The sequence below is a fragment of the Giraffa tippelskirchi genome, chromosome 4, assembly GCF_054371585.1.
Source record: "Giraffa tippelskirchi isolate mGirTip1 chromosome 4, T2T-mGirTip1v1.2.pri, whole genome shotgun sequence".
In the NCBI taxonomy this organism is placed as follows: domain Eukaryota; kingdom Metazoa; phylum Chordata; class Mammalia; order Artiodactyla; family Giraffidae; genus Giraffa; species Giraffa tippelskirchi.
Genome location: NC_137278.1, coordinates 82,158,338 through 82,183,751, shown reverse-complemented (window position 1 = coordinate 82,183,751; position 25,414 = coordinate 82,158,338). Strand labels below are relative to the sequence as shown.

At 37.5% G+C, this 25,414-nt stretch overlaps 1 protein-coding gene across 15 annotated transcripts in view; it reads right to left on the bottom strand.

Moving 5' to 3' along the window:
• The window catches only part of PRKD3 (protein kinase D3), an 87,607-nt gene that overhangs the window by 23,085 nt on the left and 39,108 nt on the right, over positions 1 to 25,414 (bottom strand). For all 15 annotated transcript variants that reach the window (XR_014083651.1, XR_014083654.1, XR_014083656.1 and 12 more), the window contains exons 3-10: positions 24,566 to 24,704; positions 22,696 to 22,827; positions 21,761 to 21,918; positions 15,993 to 16,185; positions 12,781 to 12,858; positions 9,836 to 10,019; positions 7,562 to 7,685; positions 716 to 793 (exon numbers count right to left, since the gene is read on the bottom strand). Coding sequence is in view for 9 of the 15 variants with exons in the window: in XM_081596200.1 (XP_081452326.1) it covers positions 716 to 793; positions 7,562 to 7,685; positions 9,836 to 10,019; positions 12,781 to 12,858; positions 15,993 to 16,185; positions 21,761 to 21,918; positions 22,696 to 22,827; positions 24,566 to 24,704 (1,086 nt within the window). In the remaining 6 variants the exon portion in view is untranslated. The remainder of the gene's footprint in view (positions 1 to 715; positions 794 to 7,561; positions 7,686 to 9,835; positions 10,020 to 12,780; positions 12,859 to 15,992; positions 16,186 to 21,760; positions 21,919 to 22,695; positions 22,828 to 24,565; positions 24,705 to 25,414) is intronic.

Here is a 25,414-nt window from a genome sequence, read left to right as displayed (position 1 = left end):
GAGGATGTCAGGATAAGTGTAAGTGCTCTATTCTGGTTCTGTCCATAACTTTAACAATCATTTATATTTAGTCTACTTCCTAAAGCAGAAAACTTCTTCAGAAAAATCCAACCAATTCAAAGCAATTCATCAGTCTCTATTTTCTTTCTTCCTGATACAATCGCTATACTAACTATTTTATCTGGTGTCAATTGGTGACATGGCAAAATGTGGAGCAAGTCGAGCAAAGAGAATTATATAAAGAAGAGCCAAAAGAAGCATCTGGGAATTGGGGTCTAAGGTTAAATGGAAAATGGGAGAAATGCTGAATACCACAATGGTTTCTTCTGATCAGCAATAATCATAGGACTTTTAATAGTCTAATCTAAATCACAGTCTAATTGTCTTTTCGTATGCAAGGGTCAAGTCCCTTATACAAATTGGCTAGGCACCCCCTGATACGGAGGGCCACTTGGTACCCAGAAGGAAAACAGCAGCAACCTGACAGGCCAGAAACAAAGAATCACAGAACAACAACAAAAACTTTGGCAGCAAGGCTGTTGCAAGGGGCGAAATGGAGGGGTAGAGGATACTTGCTTTTACAAGGAACTTAACAATGACTTCTAGAAACTGTTAGGCAGAGCTGTAATTCAATATAATAATAAATACTACTTGGATATATTTGGAAAACACAGTATTTTAATGTACATATTTTAAAAAGATGTGAAATTTTTACCTTATAATACTTTGATCCAGATTCGTTTTGAAACAGTGTAAGACATTTGCTGTCCAGTCTCCAATAATGCCTCTTTCTCTACAAAGAGCACAAAACTGTAAGGTTCAAAAGTAATGATTCCTCCAAAGTGTCTGAACTCTCCATTCCCTCTCATCTCTTATCTATAAGAGATAAGAGGTATTGGTATAAAATTCATGAGCTTCAAAATTGGAAAAATTAAAAAGATACATAGTGAAAAGTATACTGCCATCATCACTCCTATCTCACTCCCACCCTTACTCAAGGCAAACAATGTTATTCGGTTTTGGAGGTTTCAAGAATTTCATGCATGCACACACAAATACACATGTATGACACACGCAAATATGTAATTTACCCATGGACTAAATTTCTAAAGGATGCCTTACTGAGTCAAAAGATAAATGCACATGTAATTTTTCTTGACAGTGTTAAGTTATTCCTCTATTTCTGGATCCAATTTATAGTCTCATCAGCAACATGAGTGTGCCTATTTACTCAAACCTTCACTAACACAGCATATTACTAACCTTTTTGATCCTGTGCTACACTGATAAATAAAAACTATTATTTTCATAACATTTTCTAAAATTTATTTATTTAATTGAAAGATAATTGCTTTACAGAATTTTGTTGTTTTCTGTCAAACCTTAACATGAATCAGCCACAGGTAATACATATATCCCCTCCCTTCTGAACCTCCCTCCCATCTACCTTCCTATCCCACCCCTCTAGGTTGACACAGAGCCCCTGTTTGAGTTTCCTGAGACATACAGCAAATTCACATTGGCTATCTATTTTACATATGGTAATGTAAGTTTCCATGTTGCTCTCTCCATACATCTCACCCTCTCCTCCTCTCTCCCCATGTCCATAAGTCTGTTTCCATGTGTTTCTCCACTGCTGCCCTGCAAATAAATTCTTTAGTACCATTTTTCTAGATTCTGTATATGTGTTCAATTCAGTCCATTTGCTGAGTTGTGTCTGACTTTGTGATCCTCTGGACTTGCAGCACGCCAGGCCTCCCTGTCGATCACCAACTCCCAGAGCTTGCTCAAACTCATGCCCATCGCATCCGCGATGCCATCCAACCATCTCATCTTCTGTCGTCCCCTTTTCCTCCCGCCTTCAATCTTTCCCAGCATCAGGGTCTTTTCAAATGAGTTGCTTCTTCGCATCAGGTGGCCAAAGTATTGGAGTTTCAGCTTCAGCATCAGTCCTTCCAATGAATATTCAGGATTGATTTCCTTTAGGATGGACTGGTTTGATCTCCCCACAATCCAAGGGACTCTCAAAAGTCTTCTCCAACACCACAGTTCAAAAGCATCAATTCTTCGGCGCTCAGCTTTCTTTATGGTCAAACTCTCACATCCATACATGACCTCAGTGATGCTTCCTAAGGCCCACTTGACTTCGTATTCCAGGATGTCTGGCTCTAGGTGAGTGATCACACCATCGTGGTTATCTGGGTCATGAAGATCTTTTTTGTACAGTTCTTCTGTGTATTCTTGCTGCCTCTTCTTAATATCTTCTGCTTCTATTAAGTCCATACCATTTCTGTCTTTATTGTGCTCATCTTTGCATGAAATGTTGCCTTGGTATCTCTAATTTTCTTGAAGAGATTGCTAATCTTTCCCACTCCATTGTTTTCCTCTCTTTCTTTGCATTGATTGCTGAGGAAGGCTTTCTTATCTCTCCTTGCTATTCTTTGGAACTCTGCATTCAAATGGGTATATCTTTCCTTTTCTCCTTTGCCTTTAACTTATCTTCTCAGCTATTTGTAAGGCCTCATCAAACAACCATTTGGCCTTTTTGCATTTCTTTTTCTTGCAGATGGCCTTGATCACTGCCTCCTGTACAAAGTCACACGAATCTCCGGCCATCGTTCTTCAGGCACTCTATCAGATCTAATCCCTTGAATCTAATTGTCACTTCCACTGTATAATCATAAGGGATTTGATTTAGGTCATACCTGAATGGTCTAGGGGTTTTCCCTACTTTCTTCAATTTAAGTCTGAATTTGGCAATAAGGAGTTCATGATCTGAGCCACAGTCAGCTCCCGGTCTTGTTTTTGCTGACTGTATAGAGCTTCTTCATCTTTGGCTAAAAAGAATATCATCAATCTGATTTCAGCGCTGGCCATCCGGTGATGTCCATGTGTAGAGTCTTCTCTTGTGTTGTTGGCAGAGGGTGTTTGCTATGACCAGTGTGTTCTTTTTGCAAACTGTTAGCCTTTGCCCTGCTTCGTTTTGTACTCCAAGGCCAAATTTGCCTGTTACTCCAGGTATCTCTTGACTTCCTACTTTTTCATTCCAGTCCCCTATAATGAAAATGACACCTTTTTTGGGTGTTAGTTCTAGAAGGTCTGTTCAACTTCAGCTTCTTTAGCATTATTGGTCAGGGCATAGACTTGGATTACTGTGATACTGAATGGTGCCTTGGAAATGAATAGAGATCATTCTGTCATTTTTGAGATTGCATCCAAGTACTGCATTTTGGACTCTTTTGTTGACTATGATGGCTACTCCTTTTCTTCTAAGGGATTCATCCCCACAGTAGCAGATATAATAGTCATCTGAATTAAATTCACCCATTCCAGTCCATTTTGGGTCACTGATTCCTAAAATGTTGATGTTCACCCTTGCCATCTTCTGTTTGACCACTTCCAATTTGCCTTGATTCATGGACCTAACATTCCAGGTTCCTATGCAGTATTGCTCTCTACAGCATTGGATTTTACATCCGTCACCTGTCACATCCTCAACTGGGCGTTGTTTTTGCTCTCGCAGTGCACCTGGGAAACTGAGTGGCCGGGACCGAGGAGGTGATTAAGACATATGGCCCACCTGGGACAGTGCGATCTTCAAGCAACTGGTCACCTGAGCTGCTCAGACCTGGGAAGGGCACAAAATGCATGCCCAACCCACAGAGACTGAGCCACAACTGTGTCTGAGTGTCTCCTGTGGAGGTACAGGTCAGCAGTGGCCTGCTGCAGGGGCTCTGGGTGCAGCAGACCTGGGTACTGCACAAGCCCCCTTGGAGGAGGTCACCATTAACCCCACCAGAGAACCACCAGTACTTACACAGGACTGAGGAAACAGACTCTTGGAGGGCATAAACAAAACCTTGTACACACAAGGTCCCAGGAGAAAGGAGCAGTGACCCCACAAGAAACTGACCCAGACATGTCCATGAATGTCCGCGAGTCTCTGGCAGAGGCGTGGGTCAGCAGTGGCCTGTTGCAGGGTCAGAGGGACTGAGTGCAGCAGTGTGTGCATGGGACCTTTTGAAGAAGGTCACAATTATCTTCACTACCTCCACCATAGTTTGGCCTCAGGTTAAGCAACAGGACGGGAACACAGCCCTGCCCATCAACAGAAAATTGGATTAAAGATTTACTGAACATGGCCCCATCAGAACAAGACCCAGTTTCCCCCTGAGTCAGTCTCTCCCATCAGGAAGCTTCCATAAGCCTCTTATCCTTATCCATCAGAGGGCAGACAGAATGAAAACCACAATCACAGAAAACTAACCAAACTGATCACATGGACCACAGCCTTGTCTAGCTCAATGAAACTATGAGCCAGGCCGTGTAGGGCCACCAATGACAGACGGGTCATGGCAGAGAGTTCTGACAAAACATGGTTCATGAGAACTCCATGAACAGTATGAATAGGCAGAAAGGTATGACACTGAAAGATAAACTCCCCAGGTCGGTAGGTGCCAAGTATGCTACTGGAGAAGAGTGGAGAAATATGTGTTAGTATATGATATTTATCTTTCTCTGACTTACTTCACTCTGTATAATAGGTTCTAGGTTCATCCACCTCATTAGAACTGACTCAAATGTGTTTCTTTTTATGACTGAGTAATATTCCATTGTGTATATGTACCACAACTTCTTCATCCATTAATCTGTTGATGGACATCTAGGTTGCTTCCATGTTCTAGCTATTGTAAATAGTGTTGCAATGAACAATGGGATACATGTGTCTTTTCAATTTCCGGGTGTATTTAGGAGTGGGATTGCTGGGTCATATGGTGGTTTTATTCCTAGTTTTTTAAGGAATCTCCATACTGTCTTCCATAGTGGCTGTATCAATTTATATTCTCACCAACAGTACAAGAGCGTTCCCTTTTCTCCACACCCTCTCCAGCATTTTTGTTTGTAGACATTTTGATGATGGCCATTCTGACTGGTGTGAGGTGATAGCTCATAGTTGTTTTGATTTGCATTTCTCTACTAATGAGCGATGTTAAGCATTTTTTCATGTGTGTTAGCCATCTGTATGTCTTCTTTGGAGAAATGTCTGTTTAGGTCTTTTTCCCACTTTTTGATTGGGTTGTTTTTCTGGTACTGAGTTGTATGAGACACTTGTATATTCTGGAAATTAATCCTTTGTCAGTTGTTTCATTTGCTATTATTTTCTTCCATTCTGAGGGTTGTTTTTTCACCTTGCTTATAGTTTCCTTTCCTGTGCAAAAACTTTGAAGTTTAATCAGGTCCCACTTGTTTACTTTTGTTTTTATTTCCCTTACTCTAGGAGGTGGGCCATAGAAGATCTTGCTTTATGTCATCGAGTGTTCTGCCTATGTTTTCCTCTAACAGTTTTATAGTTTCTGGTCTTACATTTAGGTCTTTAACCCATTTTGAGTTTATCTTTGGGTATGGTGTTAGGAAGTGTTCTAATTTCATTCTTTTACATGTAGCTGTCCAATTTTCCCAGCACCATTTATTGAAGAGGCTGTCTTTGCCCCATTGTATATTTTTGCCTCCTTTGCCAAAAATAAGGTACCCACAGGTGCATGGGTTTATTTCCGGGCTTTCTATCTTCTTCCATTGGTCTATATTTCTGTTCTTGTGCCAGTACCATATTGTCTTGATGACTGCAGCTGTGTAGTATAGTCTGAAGTCAGGAAGGTTGATTCCTCCAGCTCCATTCTTTCTCAAGACTGCTTTGGCTATTCAGCTAGTATACTATTTGGCTAGTATTTTCATAACATTTTAAATTGTATTTTTTTTATTAAAAATGAGATCAAGATCTTATGTTTAAGAGTAATTTGCATCTCCTTGTCTGAGACTTGTCTGTTCAGGTTCATTGCCTATTTTTCTATTATGTTCTGGGTTGAAAAAAAACTTTCCCCTTTGTCTTTGCTTCTCTTCTTTGCCATGCAGCATTTTTTTTTAACATGTGTCTATAAACTTTTTTTAAATTAATACTTTATTTTTTGGAGCAGTTTAAGGTTCATTGCAAATTAAGGGGAAGGGGCAGAGATGTCCCATGTATACTTCCTGTCCCTAGGCATGCATAACCCCAGACCCCATCATCAACACCCTTATCAGAGTGGTACAATGGTTACAACTGATGAACCTACACTTGCCACATCATAATCATACAAGTTCATAGGTTATATAATATGGATCACTCTTGGTGCTGCGCATTCTATGTATTTGGACAAATGCATAGTGACGAGTACCTATCATTATGGTATTACATAGAGTATTTTCACTGCCCTAAAAATTTTGTGTTCTACCTATTCATTCCTACTTGTCCCCACCCAGTACCCTCCACAGTTCTGCCTTTTCTAGAATATCATATAGTTGGAATCATACAGTATGTAATGGTCTTACATTGGTTTCTCTCCCTTAGCAATATACACTTAAGATTGCTCCAAGTCTTTTCATGGCTTAACAGCTCATTGATTTTTAGTGCTGAATAACATTCCATTGTCTTTAGAGCAGTTTATTTACCCATTTACCTACTGAAGGAGATCTATTATTTCCAGGTTTGGGGCAATTATGAATAAACCCATTATAAATATCCGTATGCAGGTTTCCATGTGAATGTTAAGTTTTTATCTCCTTTGGGTAAACAGCAACGAGTATGACTGCTAGATCATTTGGTAAAAGCATTTTAGTTTTGCATGAAACTACTAAACTGTCTTCGAATGTTGGCAATACCACTTTGCATTCCTACCAGCAAAAAAGAAAGCTCCTGTTGCTCTACATCTTGTCAGAATTTGGTGTTCTCAGTGTTTATGATTTTGGCTATTCTAACAGATGGGCAGCTGTATCTCACTGTTTAATGTGCATTTGCCTGATGACATAAGATGTGGAGCATCATTTCATATGCTTATCTGCCATCTAGGTATCTTCTTTTGCGAGGTACGTGTTAAGGTCTTCAGCACATTGTTTAATCAGGTTATTAAGTTTTCTTACTGTTGAATTTTAAGAGTTCTTTGTATATTTTGGAGAAGAGTCTTTTACAGATACCTTTTTTGCAAATATTTCTTCTAAGTCTGTGGCTTGTCATCTCAATCTTTTAACACTATCTTTTGCAGAGCAGAAGTGAAGTGAAGTGAAGTGAGAGTCGCTTAGTTGTGTTCAACTCTTTTCAACTCCATGGACTATAGCCCATCAGGCTCCTCTGTCCATGGGATTCTCCAGGCAAGAATACTGGAGTGGGTTGCCGTTCCCTTTTCCAGGAGATCTTCCTGACCCACGGATTGAACCTGGGTCTCCTGCATTGCAGGTAGATTCTTAACCACCTGAGCCACAGGGAATATCAATTATTTCTTTCAGAGATTGTGCATTTGGTGGTGTACCTTCAGACTTGCTTTTAATCTCTACTGTTCTACCAATTTATAAAAATAGTACATTAAATATTCCACCTTTTAAATATTCCTAACATCCTAAATATAAAGATGGTTCCAGTGTACTGTGATGTCTTAATATATATCTCATTCTCATTCTGACTTAAAAAACGCACAAAGTAAAGCACGTAACAGAGTTTCACTACCATAATAAAATGCCTGTGATTACTGACCAGGGTGTCCCTGCTGGTGTAATGGACCATCCACCCTTCCTTCACCATTGTGCTGCTCTTCCTCTTTGTGTGCTTGATGGACTGGACGACCCTCATCAGCGGAATGTTATTGCTTGTTGATGGACTAAAAAATATTTTAAATTTATGACAAATATTTATGTTAACTTAAAAGATCATCAATACAGTAAACTCAACAAACCCTTTTAAAGAGAATTAAACTAAAATTCTTCAAAATATCTTAGGAAGACAAACAATGGCTTAAGAAGAAAAGGATAAATTAATCCTGTTATGATGATACATAGTTAATTTATAAAAGACAAAGATGATACTTTTAGGGGAAGCACACTGACTGAAACCGCCCACCCTGGCCAGGCTCTCTAGTAACCATTTGTATGAGTTGTTTTACAACAAGAGGTCCTGGTAAGGAATATGGAACTAATAAGCCACCACCAACTGGAAGAGTTTGGGAAAGGTCGAAAGGAGACGCCATGTGTCCGTCCACTTCCCAGAATCCCTCTCACTAGCATCCATCTTGGTTGGGTGATGCGTGTGCCACCAGGAAGGACTCTGAATCAGAATGATTGGGCAAAGACAACCTGGAAACTAATCCATCACCATAAAACCCGAGACTGCGAGCCACGTGGCAGAGCTGTTCTCCTGGGTTCCCTTACCCTACTGCTCTCCACCTGAGTGCCCTTTCCCAATAAAATCTCTTGCTTTGTCAGCACGTGTCTCCTCGGACAATTCTTTTCCGAGTGTTAGACAAGAGACCGCTCTTGGGGCCCTAGGGGGGGCCTCCCTTCCTACAACAATACTGTAAGTCATCATTATTTGTCATCAATATTTCTGGAGGGCCACAGAACATAAGAAAACAATGAATAGAGCAGAAAGAATCCTCTCCAGTTGGCAAATCTGGAGCCTGGGAGAGTGTCTCATTTGGGATTGCTGCTAGAAATCATACCTTAGATAACATGATAAATTAATAAATTCATAACAAGACAAAATTCAAATATCAAATTCCATTATTCATGTTGTCAGCAACAATTACTTATAGAAGATATGAAAGAAAAATGATTTACATGTATTAACAAAGTAAAAACAATAAATAATGAAATGAGTCAGATCAGGTAATACTGAAACATAGGTTAGTAACAGTGTAGCTGGAGAGAAAGAGCACCCTGGCAGAAGTGTTTTTCAATTGAGTCTCAAACAGTTAAATATCTGCTCTTAAATTGTCAAGTATCCATGATTAGGAAACTAGCTTAGTTCTCTGAAGTCTCCAGTTTGGGCAAACATTTAGTTAATAATGATAATGATAATAATAGCTATAATTTAATGATAAGACAAACTGAATAAATGACTCAGCCATATGAGACTGACAAATGACCCATTTTCTCTAAATACCTATTTGCTGCCAGTGAAAAACAAAACCTGCTTAAAATGTTAACACTGTATCACAAAGTAGTATATCTTATAGGCTGTATCTAAAAAAACTGAATTTCTATAAATATAGGAGGATATATAAGTCTCATGATCCAGGAGCATCTTTACAAAGTGCTAATAAATGAACTGCAATATGAAAACAGCCCCAAATTCATCACCATCATCTTTGTGCAACATTCTCAGGTATAGATTCTTACTGGGGTTTGCAACATGAGCTAATATGCCTGTATGAAGAAACTGGTTGCTTTACCTGATGGTCCAATGCTGGCACTTTGTCAAAGACTGCTACACAGCTAGCTATCGTTATCTAGACTGTATTTGAATAAAGCATTTTTCTTTTTAAGAAAACAGGATTCTTACACCTTCCCATCTTGAGTGGACAGCAAGAGGAATATAATTTATTTCAGAAAAATACTGTGGTACATGTAAAAGCATTAGCCACAATTTAATTGATTTTAAATTACATTTTAGAGGGTAGAATGAATTGGGAGATTGGGATTGACAAGCGTATACTACTGTATATGAAATAGATGACTAATGAGAACCTACTGTAGAGCACAAGGAACTCTACTCAATGCTCTGTAGTGATCTAAATGAGAAGGAAATCTAAAAAAAGAGGGGATATGCATGTATGTATAATTGACTCACTTTGGTGTGCAGCAGAAACTAACACAACATTGTAAAGCAACTATACTCCAAGAAAAAATATTTTTCTTTTTATAATTACATTTTTAGGTTCCACTTAAAGAGATATGATTTGTTCTTCTTTAACAGAACTCCTGGACTGACCTTGCATTTGGAAATAGCTTGCAGTCCATACACACGCATTACCTGATTGTTTTAACAGCTTCTTCGTCTCTTTCCACATCAAGATCAGATGGATCCAAGAAAAACATTTTATCTTCTGGGGGAGATGGTTCTTCTGTGTCATCCAAGCCCCGACTACCATCACTGTTCATGTCACTACTGTCAATATCCATTGGTATATCAGTATCTGTTCCCAAAGTAGATGGTTCTGGCAAAGTTTTAAATGAATTCAGAATTTTACATTAATGGAATATCAATACACCTAAACAGAGACAGTATATCAAATGTGAAAACAAGTTTTAAAATTCTTAAGTGAAATTATAGAAAAATATTTTTATGATTCAAGATAAAGAAATATTTCTTAGGATGATGTAAGTGTAAAAATCATAAGGCAGAAAATTAACTTGATTGCATCAAAATTTTAAATTTTGAAATGACAAAAGATACTAGAAGCAAAGTAAAAGGTTAACCACTATATTATAGACTTGGTCAGCTGATTTTCCACAAGTGTCTAAGACAATACAATGAAAGAAGAACATTCTGTTCAGTATATGTCATAGGACAAATGGATATTTATATACAAAAAAGAAAAAAGGAAATTGGAAGCCTTCCTTAAATCAATAACAAAAATTAACTTAAAGTGGATCATAGACTTAAATATGAGTTTAATCTATAAAACTCTTAGAAGAAAGCGTAGGAGTAAACTTTGGGATCGTGAGTTAGGCAAAGCCTTCTTAGATATACCACCAAAAACCTAAATGACAAGAAAAAACAAATAAATTGGACTTCATCAAAATTTAAAACTTCTCTGCTACAAATGACACCTCAAAGAAAGGGAAAAAGCAGTGCACAGAATGGTAGAAAGTATCTAAAAATCATGCTTCATGCAAATCATGGGACTTGTATCCAGAATATTTAAAGAATTCTTACAACTCAATAATAAAAAGATAAATAAATAACCTAGTTAAATGAGCAAAGGATCAGAAGAGATATTGCTCCGAAGCAGATGTAAAAATGACCAAGAGGTATATAAAAAGACACGCAATGTCAGTTAGCCATCTGGGAAATGCAAATCAAAACCATAATGAGACATCACTTCATACTCACTAGGATGGTGACAATCAAAGTGACAGACAATTAACAAGTGGTGGAAAGGATACATAGAAATGAGAATCCTCTTACACTGCTGGTGGGAATGTAAAATGGTATGGCTGCTTTGGTAAACAGTTTGGCAGTCCTCAAAATGTTAAAGAGAGCTACCATATGACTCAACAGTTCCACTACTGTCTATCTACCCAAGTGGAATGGAAACACATGTAGTCAATTGTACTCAGATGTTCATAGCTGCCTTGTTCATAATAGCTCCAAAATGGATACAACTCAAAGGACGATGGCTGACTGGTGAATGAATGAATCAAGTGTGGAACATTCAGGCAGAGGAATATTACTCATCAATAAAAAAACAATGAAGTATTGATACATGCAACATGGATGAACCTTGAAAACATTATGTTAAGTGAAAGAAATCAGTCACAAAGACTACACATTGTATGATTCTATTTATATGAAATGTCTAGAAGGGACAAACTGATACAGATAAAAGTTGACTTAGTGGTTGCCAGGGGCTAGCAGGGAAAAGTGGATGGGAAGTAACAACTAATTGGTATGGAGTTCTTCTCAGGATGATGAAAATGTTCTAAAATTAGTCTGTAGTGATGGCTGTACAACTGGGAATAAACTAAATGTATGAACTGTATGGTATACAACTCATATCTCAATAAATCTGATGAAGAATTAGTAGAATATATCACATGTGAACAGGTAATTTAGAGAGAAAAAGCTCCTAATTAAACAGTAAATATCTGAAAGAGATAAATGAACATTAAAATAGATATAAATGGTATTTCATATCCATTTGTCAAAAGGTAGACAAGGACAAAAATACAGGAACTAGCTAAATCTAGAAAAGACTTCAATCATGTAGAAAAACTGTATTAGTTCTAAGCAACTGAAACGAAGAAACCAATCACGCTCTGTCAATGGTCTTAAACAGCAACCAACAGAAAACATACCACATGAGAAAACGTTAAACTCTTAAGGAGATTAATTTCTACTCCTTATGCTTTTCCTCCTATATCCCTTCTCCATGGAATCTTCCTAACCTAAGGATCGAACCTAGGGCTACTGCACTGCAGGCAGATTCTTTACCATCTGAGCCACCAGGGAAGCCGTTCCTATAGAACTACTTATATTCAATTTTTACTAGTATGTAATATTAAGGAAAAATTATGCTGCAAGTTTACTGCTTTCTTCCAAAAAAGGTAATCACTTTGAGTGATATAATCTTGAAAAGTGGGGGGGGGAGGTAAAAAAGCAAGACTGTTCAGCTAAGTGATTATTTGATGGAAAAAGAGAAAGTGAGACCGTACGATGACTTCTAAAGACTATGAACTAAGATGCCAGGTTCAAATTCCACACAGGTTCAAATCCCAAATCTACCACTTACTGGTTGTATCTCTTAGGCAAATTATTTAATGTTTTTTGTGCCTAGTTTACTCATCTCTAAGTCCTTATTTCAAAAGGTTGTTCTTAGGTTTAAATGTCAATATATGTAAAATGTTTACAATAGTGCCTGGCATACATTAAGTAGTCAATAAATACTAGAAATATGAAATAGTTCTAGGGACAACAGCAGGGTTATAAAGTAAGTTTTGCTCTGTCTAAAGATAAATGAGAATATGCAGCACCATTTGCCACATTTGACTACAAAGTGGTAGGTGGTTAAAGGAGACTGGAAGGCATGATTAAAAGTATACTATTAGCGATATCTGTATTTTGCTTGATTATTAAATCAGAAAAATGTCAAAGAAACAAAGTAAACAAAATAAAATATGCAAATATAACCTTATATAAAGATAATACACAAAAGAATTGTGATCTTTTCTGGAAATTAAGAAAAAGACTTTTACCTCCATTGAAAGTAACCTCTCCAAGGCAGTCTCTCGGTACTTTAGACGCGCATCGTTTATGGCAGTTGAATTTACAATCTAAAATAAAAAATTCATCTTATTAATTTATGTAAAAAGTGAGGCAGTATCAGATATGGTTAAAGACTTTCTTTACTCACACATATAGTATTATTAATAATGATGATGAAATAATAAAGATTTCCTCTATAGGAACTCAGGTCTTGGATTAAAGGTCTGGTTTCATATTCTGATACCACCTCTTAATAGTTGGTTAATCCCTCAGGGTTCAGTCTCTTTATCTGTAAAATGAAGTTTATACCACTTGTATAACACTTTGCCAAAATGTTGCTGCAGATCCATGCTTCCCTCCCTTACATCACATTCTTCTTTCCACATCCCCCTTAAAGAGTTTCTCAGGCTGATTAAATTCCTTTCCAACATATGTCAGGCAGTTACTTTCAACGCCTAATTATTAGGACCTGGTACATATGCAGAAAAGAAATTGCAATGCTACAACCATTTATTTGGAATTAGTAAGAGCTTTCCCAGACAACCTTGCAAGAAAGGACTGAGCTTCTCACACACAAGGTCCCCCACCTGTAGTATATAATGGCTCTCTTCAGCCTGCAAGAATCTCAGAGCTGACTGCACCGCAAATGAGTGTCAGTCAGGTCCAAGCTGTTCACTATTACTGTATAACTCGTGGTTCTCAAACTGTGGTCACCAAGCCCGGAGCATCAGCATCTTTTGAGATGCACGATCTTGGGCCCCACCCCTAATCTACCACGTCAGCAGCTCTGGGAGTGAGGGTGAGAAACAGGTACTTTAATGACTTTAGTTAACATTAAAACTGAAACCCACTGCTATAACTACTGTCTAACACCACCTTCAAAATAATTCTACCAAAAAAAAAAATAATAATAATGATTCTACCAACAATAAATGGGTAAAAATAATTTCAAGTTCTGACTTAGAATAACTTTGTAACTCCTATAATTAAAGAAAACTCTTGGTATCATGCCAATAGAATACAGAAAGGTCATTATAAGAAAAAGCTCTATGAAATTAATAATTTGGTGGATGAGAAAACCTGCATGATGTAATAACGTCTTCAAAAAGGAGAGGCCCTAGGAAAATTCACGTGACACTAATATTAATACTTGCATATATTTAAATATTTGTTTTTTATCTCATGAGGTTTGCAAATTGTGAAAATGACAAGGTTTCCCTTGCCCTCTGAAATGTAAAGCCAAATTTACCACCCATATGCAGCAAGTATGTAGTTCTAATGACAGTCAATTATACTTCTCTATATTCCTGCCCATGTTTTTTATTAATTTATTTATGTTTTCTTTTATCCTACATGTGCTTATATAAACTGCCTTGAAACTTTAATATAACAAAGTGGAAAACATGAATGAATAAATTAATTGCTCTTAGAATTGTATATTTTTCTCAAATGATCCTGCATAACTGTTTTATCTTAACTTTTTTTTTCTTAGCTTAACAAGTGAATGAAAATGTCTATTTTACTTCTGAAGTAAAAATACAGGGATTACAGAATTAAATTATGACTTTTTGATAACTAAAATACTTAGCTGAGGAGAAACAGAATCTGATACTTTCTGAACCAATATAAGCACAAAACATTATTCTTTTAGAGCTCTAAGAAGTTAAACTACTAAGCCAGTCATATAGTTAACTGATTTTATTTCAAAATTCATTAATCTACATATGTATTTTATTCAATCATTCTTTTAAAAAGTACTGTGCTTTTTTGCATGCGGTTTTAGAATGTTTCTGTTCTACTCAGCAGAACGGCATCTTAACTACCTTTACTAAGATTATCTGCTGGCTAGAATTTGTACGTCTGTTCTTAATGTTCTTTCCCAAAACACTCTTTAGTGGCTGCTTGCCAATACATTTTAGTGTTGATATTTAAAGTATTAATTTATATATTAACTCATATTCAAAAGTAAGCTGTTGAAATAAAATTTCAACAATTAAGCCTGCCTGACAGTTATTAAATATTGGCAACAAATGTACAAAGCATTCTCTATTTGATATTCTCCTATGTAGCCATATATTGCTAAGAAAAGTTTTCTTATATACTTAAAAATTAAATTTACACATAAATTATTTAATTCAACACTGTAAACAGGACTTATTGTTGCAAAAATCTCAATTCTGATGTTTTACCTAGATAAAACCAGGTAATTCAATTCCACAAATACTTTTACATAAAAAGTATGGTATCAATAAGTAACGATAATTACAATAATCACATGAAAAATAAGTACATAAGATTATAGACAGATTACTTATATCTTATCTTGGCTCAACGCCTAATAACACATTTCAACTCTCCATTTTGGTTTTCACATAATTGTGCAGCACTGTTGAGAAGATGCGAGATAAAAAGATAAAAGCATCTTTTAAAAGCATTATATAATTACAGGAAACCATTATTCTATTAAAAACCTAGTTCATTAGAGATGTTTTTAGAGTTCTATGACAGTGTTTTGGGTTAGTATCCAAATATAGATGGTCCCCATTATAATTGCAGTGGCTTCTACTATTTCTGCCTGTTTCAGTGTGATTGTTTAGAATGACAGTTTTGGTACAGCTCTTACAGCCACATAATTAAAGCAACAATAAAACTCTTGTAACATGTTGGGGGGTGTGTGTGTATGAATACTTAATGGAAAGTTCAGTTCAGTCGCTCAGTTGTGTCCAGTTCTTTGCGACCCCATGGACTGCAGCACGGCAGGCCTCCTGTCCATCACCAACTCCCAGAGCTTGCTCAAACTCATGTCCATCGAGTCGGTGATTTCATTTAATGGAAAGAGATGGGCATTATTTTATATTTTGGGTAGTGTCTGGCTCTGGAATCGGAAAGACTTAAGCTCAAATATTAGCTTACCTGCTCACTAACGGTTCCATATTGACAACTGTTAAGCAGCCACATCTCACAGATTCAAATTCTAGTTTTTCTGTTTACACTCTAATTTCCCTTTAGCATAGTTCCTGGTGCAGAATACACATGTTGCAGATACCAGTCATTGTCAATAGATACACATACATGCATATTTCTTTTTTCTTTTTTATATGAGACCAATCTATTTGCTTTAAGCTTTCTGAAGTAAAAAGTATTTTATATTTGCTAACAAAAACAAATATGAATTTTACATCAGAAAATCATGCAATCCTACCTTTACACTGCATTCCCTGGCGAAAGAGGCCTTTCAGTAACCGCTTGCAGTACTGACATATCGTGGGACGGGTGTAAGAGTGAACCGCAAACGTGTGTGGGACTTTCACCCTGCACATGACCATCTTTTCCATCCAGATTGGGCGACCACTCCAAGAAGGAATTCTCTTACTAGGTTCTTGGTGAACATGTGACTAAAACATAAGTAATTTCCATAGTGTAAGTCAACATTAAAAACAAAGTATTCAGATCAGGGTTTGACCACAGAAGTCATTTATTTCAAACACTAAAGCCACAAATAAAAAAATGTGGATCTCAGCAGTTTCTCTTGGAAGCTTAACTTACCAACCCTCAAATAAGAAAAGTGTAGAATTTTTTTGCTATTATTTATGCAAGGTATTTTCATCCTCACAGATATGTATCCACTGATTAACTATTATTTGCCAGGCACATATGACATTTCACAAATAAAAAACAAAACTTTAAAATGAGTTTATAACATGTTCAAATTCCTTACCAAGAAATTAATCACAGGAAAATTAAGTAAATTCAGAAGGGTTAATGCTGCTCATGTTGAGCTACTGAATATAACATCTGAAAATATTTTAAAACAAGTCTTAGTTTTTTAAATCTATTTTAATAAATACTAAAATAAGTATGTAAAAATCTTTCATTAATAATGGCAGATGCAAATTAAAACAACTTTTCCTTTAGTAATAATGCTTTAAGAAGTCCCTTGATATTTTAAGTATATTCCAGTTATTTGGTTTTTTTCCTCTCGGGTGAGGAAAGAGGAAAATTAAAGAAGGTGCCAGTTAAAAATTTTTGTGTCATTTGAGGAATAAATGGATTTTTCAACTATGACCCTTTTTATGTATATAAAGGAAACAATTTAATTCAGGACAGATCAATATAGCTCATCACATTCATTCAACATTCATTGACTGTCCTATACTATGTATTGGAAATATGAAAATGAATATAGTCCATATTCTCAAGGACAAAATCCAAATACTTAACTGGCATCTAGATGCACCACTGATCTTGCCGTAGCTGCTTGCATCTTCACTGCCAGGACTGCCTTCTATAACTAGTAATGTGGGTAACTCAGAATCGAGTCACTGTACATTGATATGTTCAACCAAGAGAAGCCAAAAGAAATCAAAAGACAGAGAAGTGTACAGGAGAAATGAGAGGAGAAGAAAATAAATGGCTTTTTTTTCCTGAAGGAAGGAGGAGGAAGGAAAAAAGAAAAGCACTGACCACTGGAGGAAAGCAGTATAAAAACAACACAAATACAGCTTCTGCTGGATAGTTTTTCAATAATGTGTAGCCAGAAATGTTCTAAAGCAAATTACAAAGCAGTTTAAGAAAAGTACAAAAAGAATGTTAAAACCTAAACCAAACTTGCAGACTTCAGCTGTCTAAGGTGTCTTGCTCTAGTCTGGCCCACCCCTCCTCCACGTACAGAGCACCGTCAGCAAAAGGAACATTGAAGTGATTCCTCAGAGCTGATAAAGCAGCCAGCAGGAACTAGAAACGGATGCCTTCAGCTTTTGCTTATCCCTGGGTCCCTAGTCTAGTGGTGACTCAACACTGTGTTTCTCTTGCTTCTGCTTCAACCACTTAGTCTGTGTCTCAAGCTTAAAACATACATATGGCAAGACTGACCTGAGTTACACCTGGGTCTTCTACTTAGCAGTACAGTGATTCTTAACTTTTCCCCCATCTCAACACCGTTGGGCAGACTGCAATCTAACCAATAACAGTGGTTTACCATCTACTGAGTGAAGAAGGCAAGAAAGGTACAACAGACTTAACCTGAATTTGGAGAATGGAGAATGCTGGTAGAATTACCTAGGGCACTTGGCTAAAACGGGACCAGTGACAGTAACCAGAATTGAGTGGAAGCTCTTTTCTTACGTTGTTTTCATGGACCTCTTTACAAATTACTTCTTAGCTTAAATTGTCCTTTCTTTCTTATTGATGTGTAGCCAGAAACTTTCTGAAAGTAATCTAATTATTTCCACAATGTGTGTAAACTAATTTTGACTGAATTGCTCATAAAAACTTCATAACAATATTGCCAACTCTCAATCATTTAAAATAATACAGGCAATATAAAAAATTAAAAGCGGGCAATTCCCCAATTATATATATTCGACTTTGGAATACTATTCAGTGAAAGAAATATCTCCACTTTTAATGTGCACACTTAAGAATCAAGAATCAAGAATTTCTTTCTACCTTGATTCTGTAATTCTGCAGAAATTTTCCCAAATGGGGAACACCCTGCTGGTCCAGTGCTTAGGACTTTATGCTTTCACAGCCAAGGATGCAGGTTTGATCCCTGGTCAGGGAACTAAGATTCTACAAGTCACGCAGTGGGGTAGGAAAAAACATTTTTTCTCCCAAAGCACTGAGATGAACATTAATCTCTCTCATCTCCAAACAGCCATCACTCAATATTGGTTTCTCTAAACTTAGTGGTTCTATTTTAACCAAATTCAATGAACAGTCTAATTTCTTCTGCCTCTCCACCTCTTCACTTGATTCCCTTTACACTGATTTCAGACACCAGAAACTGCCTTCTTACATGACAACCCCAGGGTCAGATTCAAAGGCTTCTATTCCAAACTGGCCTTCTCTTATGTCAGTAGTCAGTGAAGTTTAATATTTTGACTCCTTAGAAACTTTTCTTCCTCATGCTTTATTTATGAAATCAAGACAACAGCTACGTGCCTGCCAGGACTATGGTGAGGATTGCACAAGAAAAGATAAGTAAAGCTTAATAGTTTCTTTACTACAGTTTCTACTTGTTCTAAAACACTCTGCACAATCTATCCAATTCCAACGTGTCACTCTCCTTATACTTCTCTAAAGAATTTTCATCTTCTGGGTAAAATATAAATGAATAAATTAAAACTGAATACCTTATTCATCTGCTCGGTCCTGTTATTTCCTAATCTTATAATACTCAGTGGGTATGGCTGACAAACCAATATCATTTGTGTGGTTCTTAAAACAACATACATTCATCCTACAGTCCCCAATTCGAGGCAAGTTTCCCTGTGTAGCTTGTGTGTAAAATGAATTAATTTTTCTATTATCAACCTTTCCCTAAACTTTCGTATGTGTTTATAACTCCTCATTCTCAGTTCTAATGCTACAGCACTCATCTTACATTTAAAAATGTCATAGTAGGGCTATGCAATATGGAAATGTGGGATTTTTGTGAAAGAATTTCAGAAGCTTCTATTTTAGTTCCTCAATTTAGCGAAATCTTGTGACGAAGCTGTCAAGACAACGGTCCAATGGCTTGATTTTGCCATTAATATACAGAAGGCCAAAGGGGTTACAGAGATAACTAAATTAAGACTGTAATCTACAGATGGAGGTCATTTAAAGTAGTACCAAATAAGAAAGGCAGTTATTTCTTTCTTCCCCAATCTACTACATTTACCCTTGCTGCTGCTGCTGCTAAGTCACTTCAGTTCAGTTCAGTCGCTCAGTCGTGTCCGACTCTTTGCGACCCCATGAATCACAGCACGCCAAGCCTCTCTGTCCATCACCAACTCCCGGAGTCCACCCAAACCCATGTCCATCGAGTCGGTGATGCCATCCAACCAGCTCATCCTCTGTCGTCCCCTTCTCCTCCCGCCCCCAATCCTACCCAGCATTAGGGTCTTTTCCAATGAGTCAACCCTTCGCATGAGGTGCCCAAAGTATTGGAGTTTCAGCTTCAACATCAGACCTTCCAATGAACACCCAGGATTGATCTCTTTTAGGATGGATTGATTGGATCCCCTTGCAGTCCAAGGGACTCTCAAGAGTCTTCTCCAACACCACAGTTCAAAAGCATCAATTATTCGGTGCTCAGCTTTCTTCACCGTCCAACTCTCACATCCATACATGACAACTGGAAAAACCATAGCCTTGACTAGACAGACTTTTGTTGGCAAAGTAATGTCTCTGCTTTTAAATATGCTATCTAGGTTGGCCATAACCTTCCTTCCAAGGAGTAAGCGTCTTTTAATTTCATGGCTGCAATCACCATCAGCAGTGATTTTGGAGCCCCCAGAAATAAAGTCTGACACTGTTTCCACTGTTTCCCCATCTATTTGCCATGAAGTGATGGGACAGGATGCCATGATCTTAGTTTTCTGAACGTTGAACTTTAAGCCAACTTTTTTACTCTCCTCTTTCACCTTCATCAAGAGGCTCTTTAGTTCTTCACTTTCTGCCATAAGGGTGGTGTCATCCGCATATCTGAGGTTATTGATATTTCTCCCTGCAATCTTGATTCCAGCTTGTGCTTCTTCCAGCCCAGCGTTTCTCATGATGTACTCTGCACTGAATTTAAATAAGCAGGGTGACAATATACAGCCTTGACGTACTCCTTTTCCTATTTGGAACCAGTCTGTTGTTCCATGTCCAGTTCTAACTGTTGCTTCCTGACCTGCATACAGGTTTCTCAAGAGACAGGTCAGATGGTCTGGTATTCCCATCTCTTTCAGAATTTTCCACAGTTTATTGTGATCCACACAGTCAAAGGCTTTGGCATAGTCAATAAGGCAGAAATAGATGTTTTTCTGGAACTCTCTTGCTTTTTCGATGATCCAGCGGATATTGGCAATTTGATCTCTGGTTCCTCTGCCTTTTCTAAAACCAGCTTGAACATCTGGAAGTTCACGGTTCACGTATTGCTGCAGCCTGGCTTGGAGAATTTTGAGCATTAGTCGCTTCAGTCGTGTCCAACTCTTAGCAACCCCATGGACAGCAGCCTACCAGACTCCTCCGTCCATGGGATTTTCCAGGCAAGAGCACTGGAGTGGGTTACCATTGCCTTCTCTGACATTTACCCTTGAGGGGTACAATATACGAGGAAAATTCATTGATTTACACATAAGCAGATCTGGGTTGAATTCTAATATTGCTTACTAACCTGTTCTGTGACTTCAGTCAAGTCACTTGATAATTATAAGTGCCAGCTATCTCACGGTAGACAGACCTCATTGGAATACTGTAAAGATCAGTGATGTCACTCAAACACTCATTCATTTATGACTGAGCGCCCACTAAAGTACAACATACAGAGCTGGGCATGGTGGGGCAAAGAAAGACATGAGTACTGTCTTCTCTAAATAGATAAACTCCTTGAGGACAATATAAAGGCTGTGATATTACAGTAGAATGCTATACACACCATCAAGGAGGTTTGAAAAGTGGTATGGCATTCAGAAAAATAACTTCTAGGTAAAGGGGAATCAAGTAAGGTAGCTGTTGAGCTAGTTCTAGAAAAAGCATATAGGATAGATATCAACAAGAGCAAATGTGTGGGGGTGGGGAGAAAGGATGTGTTCAGGGAATGCTGAATACTACAGATTGTCAGAAACGCAGAATATATAGAGGTTTCCTTGAAGGGAGAGATCTAATTGATTGTTGACTCTTAAGTTGTAGTGAAGTGTGGAGAGCAGGAGTCAGGATACTGGTCAGGAGACTGATCTCGTGGTTCAAGTGATAAGGTGATCTCAAAGCATACACAACGTAATTCATTGCTACTGGTAAGCCTTGTCTACAGTGATACATTTTAAGTTTCTTAAGTGTAGGAATGCTACTGTTCTTTAGTATATAACTTATGCTTTAGGATGATGTCATATATCCTGATGATGATGTCTTATGACGATGTCATATATGATGATGTCAGATATCTGTAGAAACATAAAGAGTAAGTGGTAAAAATGCCCTCTATTATCTTAGAGTACATACCTCTTCAGTGGGAAGGGCTACATAGTCAGTCTGCAAGGGTCTTGGAACTGAGAGGCCAGGTCCTGGCAGGGACACATTTGAGAGACGTCTCTTTCTTACACCACTACAGTTATTTGGAATCTTGAAGGCACATCGTTTATGATAATTTAATCCACAGCCTAAATATATTTTAAAAGGTTAAAAAAAAAATTTTAACTTAACCATCTAAGTGCATACACACAAAAAAAAACAGGTGCTTCTTTTATTTTCTCTGGCAGCGGTAGCTATCCTAATGAAGAACCCAGATAACAAGCTAAGAAGAATAGGAAATGTGTAGAAAGGTTAGGTTAGCTAAAGCAGTGGTTTCTTCAAGTGTGCTCCCCAAGGAAACACCCAAGAATTTGCTAGAAATCTAATAAATTATTGGGCTTCACCTCAGACCTACTGAATCAGAAAATTTGGGGATGGGGCCTTGCAAAGTAATGTTTCAGCAAGTCCTCAAGGTGATTCTGATACATAGTAAAGTTTGAGAACCACTGGCTTAAATAACTTCAGCAAACTGTGGACTATGACGTGAAAATTACATGCAATTCATATTTCAGTGCTCATAAATAATTTTATTGGAACACAGCATTCTCACAGTTTACCACTTGCCCATGGCTATTTTCATGCTACAATGGCAAAGTTAAGCCACTGCAACTGAGACCACATGGCCAGCAAAACTTAAAATACCAGTATGTACTCTCTGGTCCTTTACAGAACAAGTTTACTGACTAATCAGATGTGTACCTGCATCCTACCCTCCTGGCAATTCTAACATAGAACAACCAGACTGCTCTGCTTCTAAACCTTGGGTATTACCTACTCACTGACCAATGATCTTATTTTTTCATTGATGATTAAAGAACGCAATTGTGTAAACTTATTTCAAATTATCAAAAATTTAGAACACATACCTTCACATTTCAGTCCCTGGCGTACCAATCCCCAAAGCATCTCACCACAGTAATCACAGAAAGTAGGTGCTTTGTAAGAATGCACATAGAGAGTATGTGGACGAATCTGGAAGTCTTCTACTGTGGCCAAAGCTTTAAAAATAAGACAAATATTCAAATAAACCCTATACTTGCAGTTGTGATAAGATTAAGAACATCGACCATAGTCACTTATGTCAAAGTATACAGAAGTTTTCTTTTTCTGAAACTTTCATCTTTCACCCATAAAAAATTATTTTAAGACTTTAATATCATGGTTTTCGAACTTTATTTCAGGAAGCTGACCAATTTAAAATAATTTGATCTCCAAAAGTACATATTTTGACCTCCAAAAGCATTTTCTTGGACTTAGATTGCAAATAATTGTCAGATTTATTTTAGCTAGTTAAAAACTATTTAACTTATAATGTACTGGGAAATAGAACACTAAATTTTAAAAAATTATAGAACTTAACATTAACTTAGAGCAATGTTTCTGGGAGAAATGCACTCAGTCCTAACTTAGGATCCCAGGACACACTCTGTCTGTTCTCCACAGTCCCAGTGGGTAGGAAAAAGACTCTTCTCCCTTCTGTGTGGAACTCAACAGTAGCAGATGCATCCATCATCAGACATCCTTTCAACATCACCTGCAAGTCACTAATGGATATCCCTGTGGGCTGACGTAGGCTCCAGAGCAAAGAAGGAATAGATATGAGCATGACCACCAGGGAACACAGGGAGTGAAGCCCCTCTACAATGAAAAGGAAGACAAGGACTGGGATGTGTACAGAATTGGGGGTTGTAGCAGAGAAGGTAAAACAGTAAGGATTAGAGACTAATAAGGAAAGGTGGTGATCAGAAAGAATCTCAAGACTACAAAGATGAAACTGGGAAGAAGAAAAAAAACGGTAGCAGGATGCTGGACTCTTGGCCTGGCCTTTCTTCCTTTCCTTCTCTCCCATCTCTTTATTTCTTTTTCCCCTCCCTCTACGTCTCTCCTTGCCTCTTTCCTTTGCTGCCAAACAAAAGTTCTACAGGCCTACTATACACATTCTTTATTTCTTGACACTTCTCACTAGCTATCCTGCCCACCTGCTGTTGGATGAGGTAAGAAATAGCAGGGGCTAAAGAACAATGGATAGCAAGAATGGGTGAGCGGGGAAAGGAGAGAATAAGAAAATGTCCACAAAAGAAGAGAAGGAGCATTGTTTAAGTCATGGAATCAACCAATATTGCAGTTTCCTCATCCACATTTTCATTATTTATTTCTTTTTTTCTTCCGATTTTCTTCTCCAAATCATCACAGAAATGGAAAAGCAAACAGAATTTCGGTGTAATTGTTTAATTTCTTTGAGTCAAAAGAGGAATATAGTTCTCTTCCAATTCAACTGGTAATTCCCTTAGCTTAGTAACACTTTAAATAATTCAGGGTTTATTTTCCTGGGGGCTCAGATGATAAAGAGCCTGTCTGCAATATGGGAGACCTGGGTTTGATCCCTGGGTTGGGAAGGTGCCCTGGAGAAGGAAATGGCAACCCGCTCCAGGTTTCTTGCCTGGAGAATTCCATGGACGGAGGAGCCTGGTGGGCTATGGTCCATGTGGTCACAATGAGTTGGACACGACTGAGCGACTAACACTTTCTTTCTTATTTCCCTATTTTCTCATCTGTGATGTAACCTTTCTGAAAGTAAAAATCATATCATAACCTTATTATAGATGAAAGAAGTAAGCAACTATAGTATTTACAAAGTATAACTGAATATAGCAATTAGTTGAAGTCCCCCCCCCCAAAAAAAGGCTCTTTGGGGTGGGGGGGAAGGCAACAAAATAAAAGACACTATTTACTTACCTGAAAGAACAACTTCTACTAGGTCTCCTTCATGTATTTCATCTGCTGAGGTAATGAGCTGCAGAATATTTTCTGAGTTCATATCATGACGAAAAAGAAGAATTTTGTCATACATGCCAAAGAATCCACACTCTGGAAACTGTAAGAAAACAGTCCTATATCAGTATACTCATTTCGTAAGTAAATGTCTCAATCTTATGAAATAATTTTAAATGTACTTTTTTGTTGTTGTTGTTGTTGTTCAGTTGCCAAGTCGTGTCCAGTTCTCTGCAACCTCATGCATTGCAGCATGCCAGGCATCCCTGTCCCTCATCATCTCCTGGAGACACTATTTGCTAACAATTTTATTAATATCCAAAAAAAGATCAACCATGTGCTCAAGCACCTTGGTTAATTCTCAAATTCAAAAATATAAAAGTAAGCAATATAAATAATTACTGATATCTTAAAACATTTGTCTCTTAGAAGTACAGAATTTCTTTACTCAGTTATTGATGAAGAAAACAATCTGCAACTTAGTGCTATTCTTACAAAGACTGAGAGATGAGCAGTCTTTCCTGTCCTTTAGAACTGAACTTCCCATCTAGTCAACTACCAGCCATATTGTTGTTGTTCAGTATGGACACATGTAGTTATTTAAATTTAAGCTAATTAAAAATAAATAAAATTAAAAGTTGAGTTTCTCAGTCTAGCCATATTCCCTGTGCTCAATCACCATGCTAATCTAGCTTGAGTAATCAACTGTTACTTATGCTTTCCCTTAACTTCTACATCTTGATGGTTTACCAAGTTTAATATCTTCTTTATGGAGTCAACTCACTGTATCCTCTAAATAAGATATCCTGACCT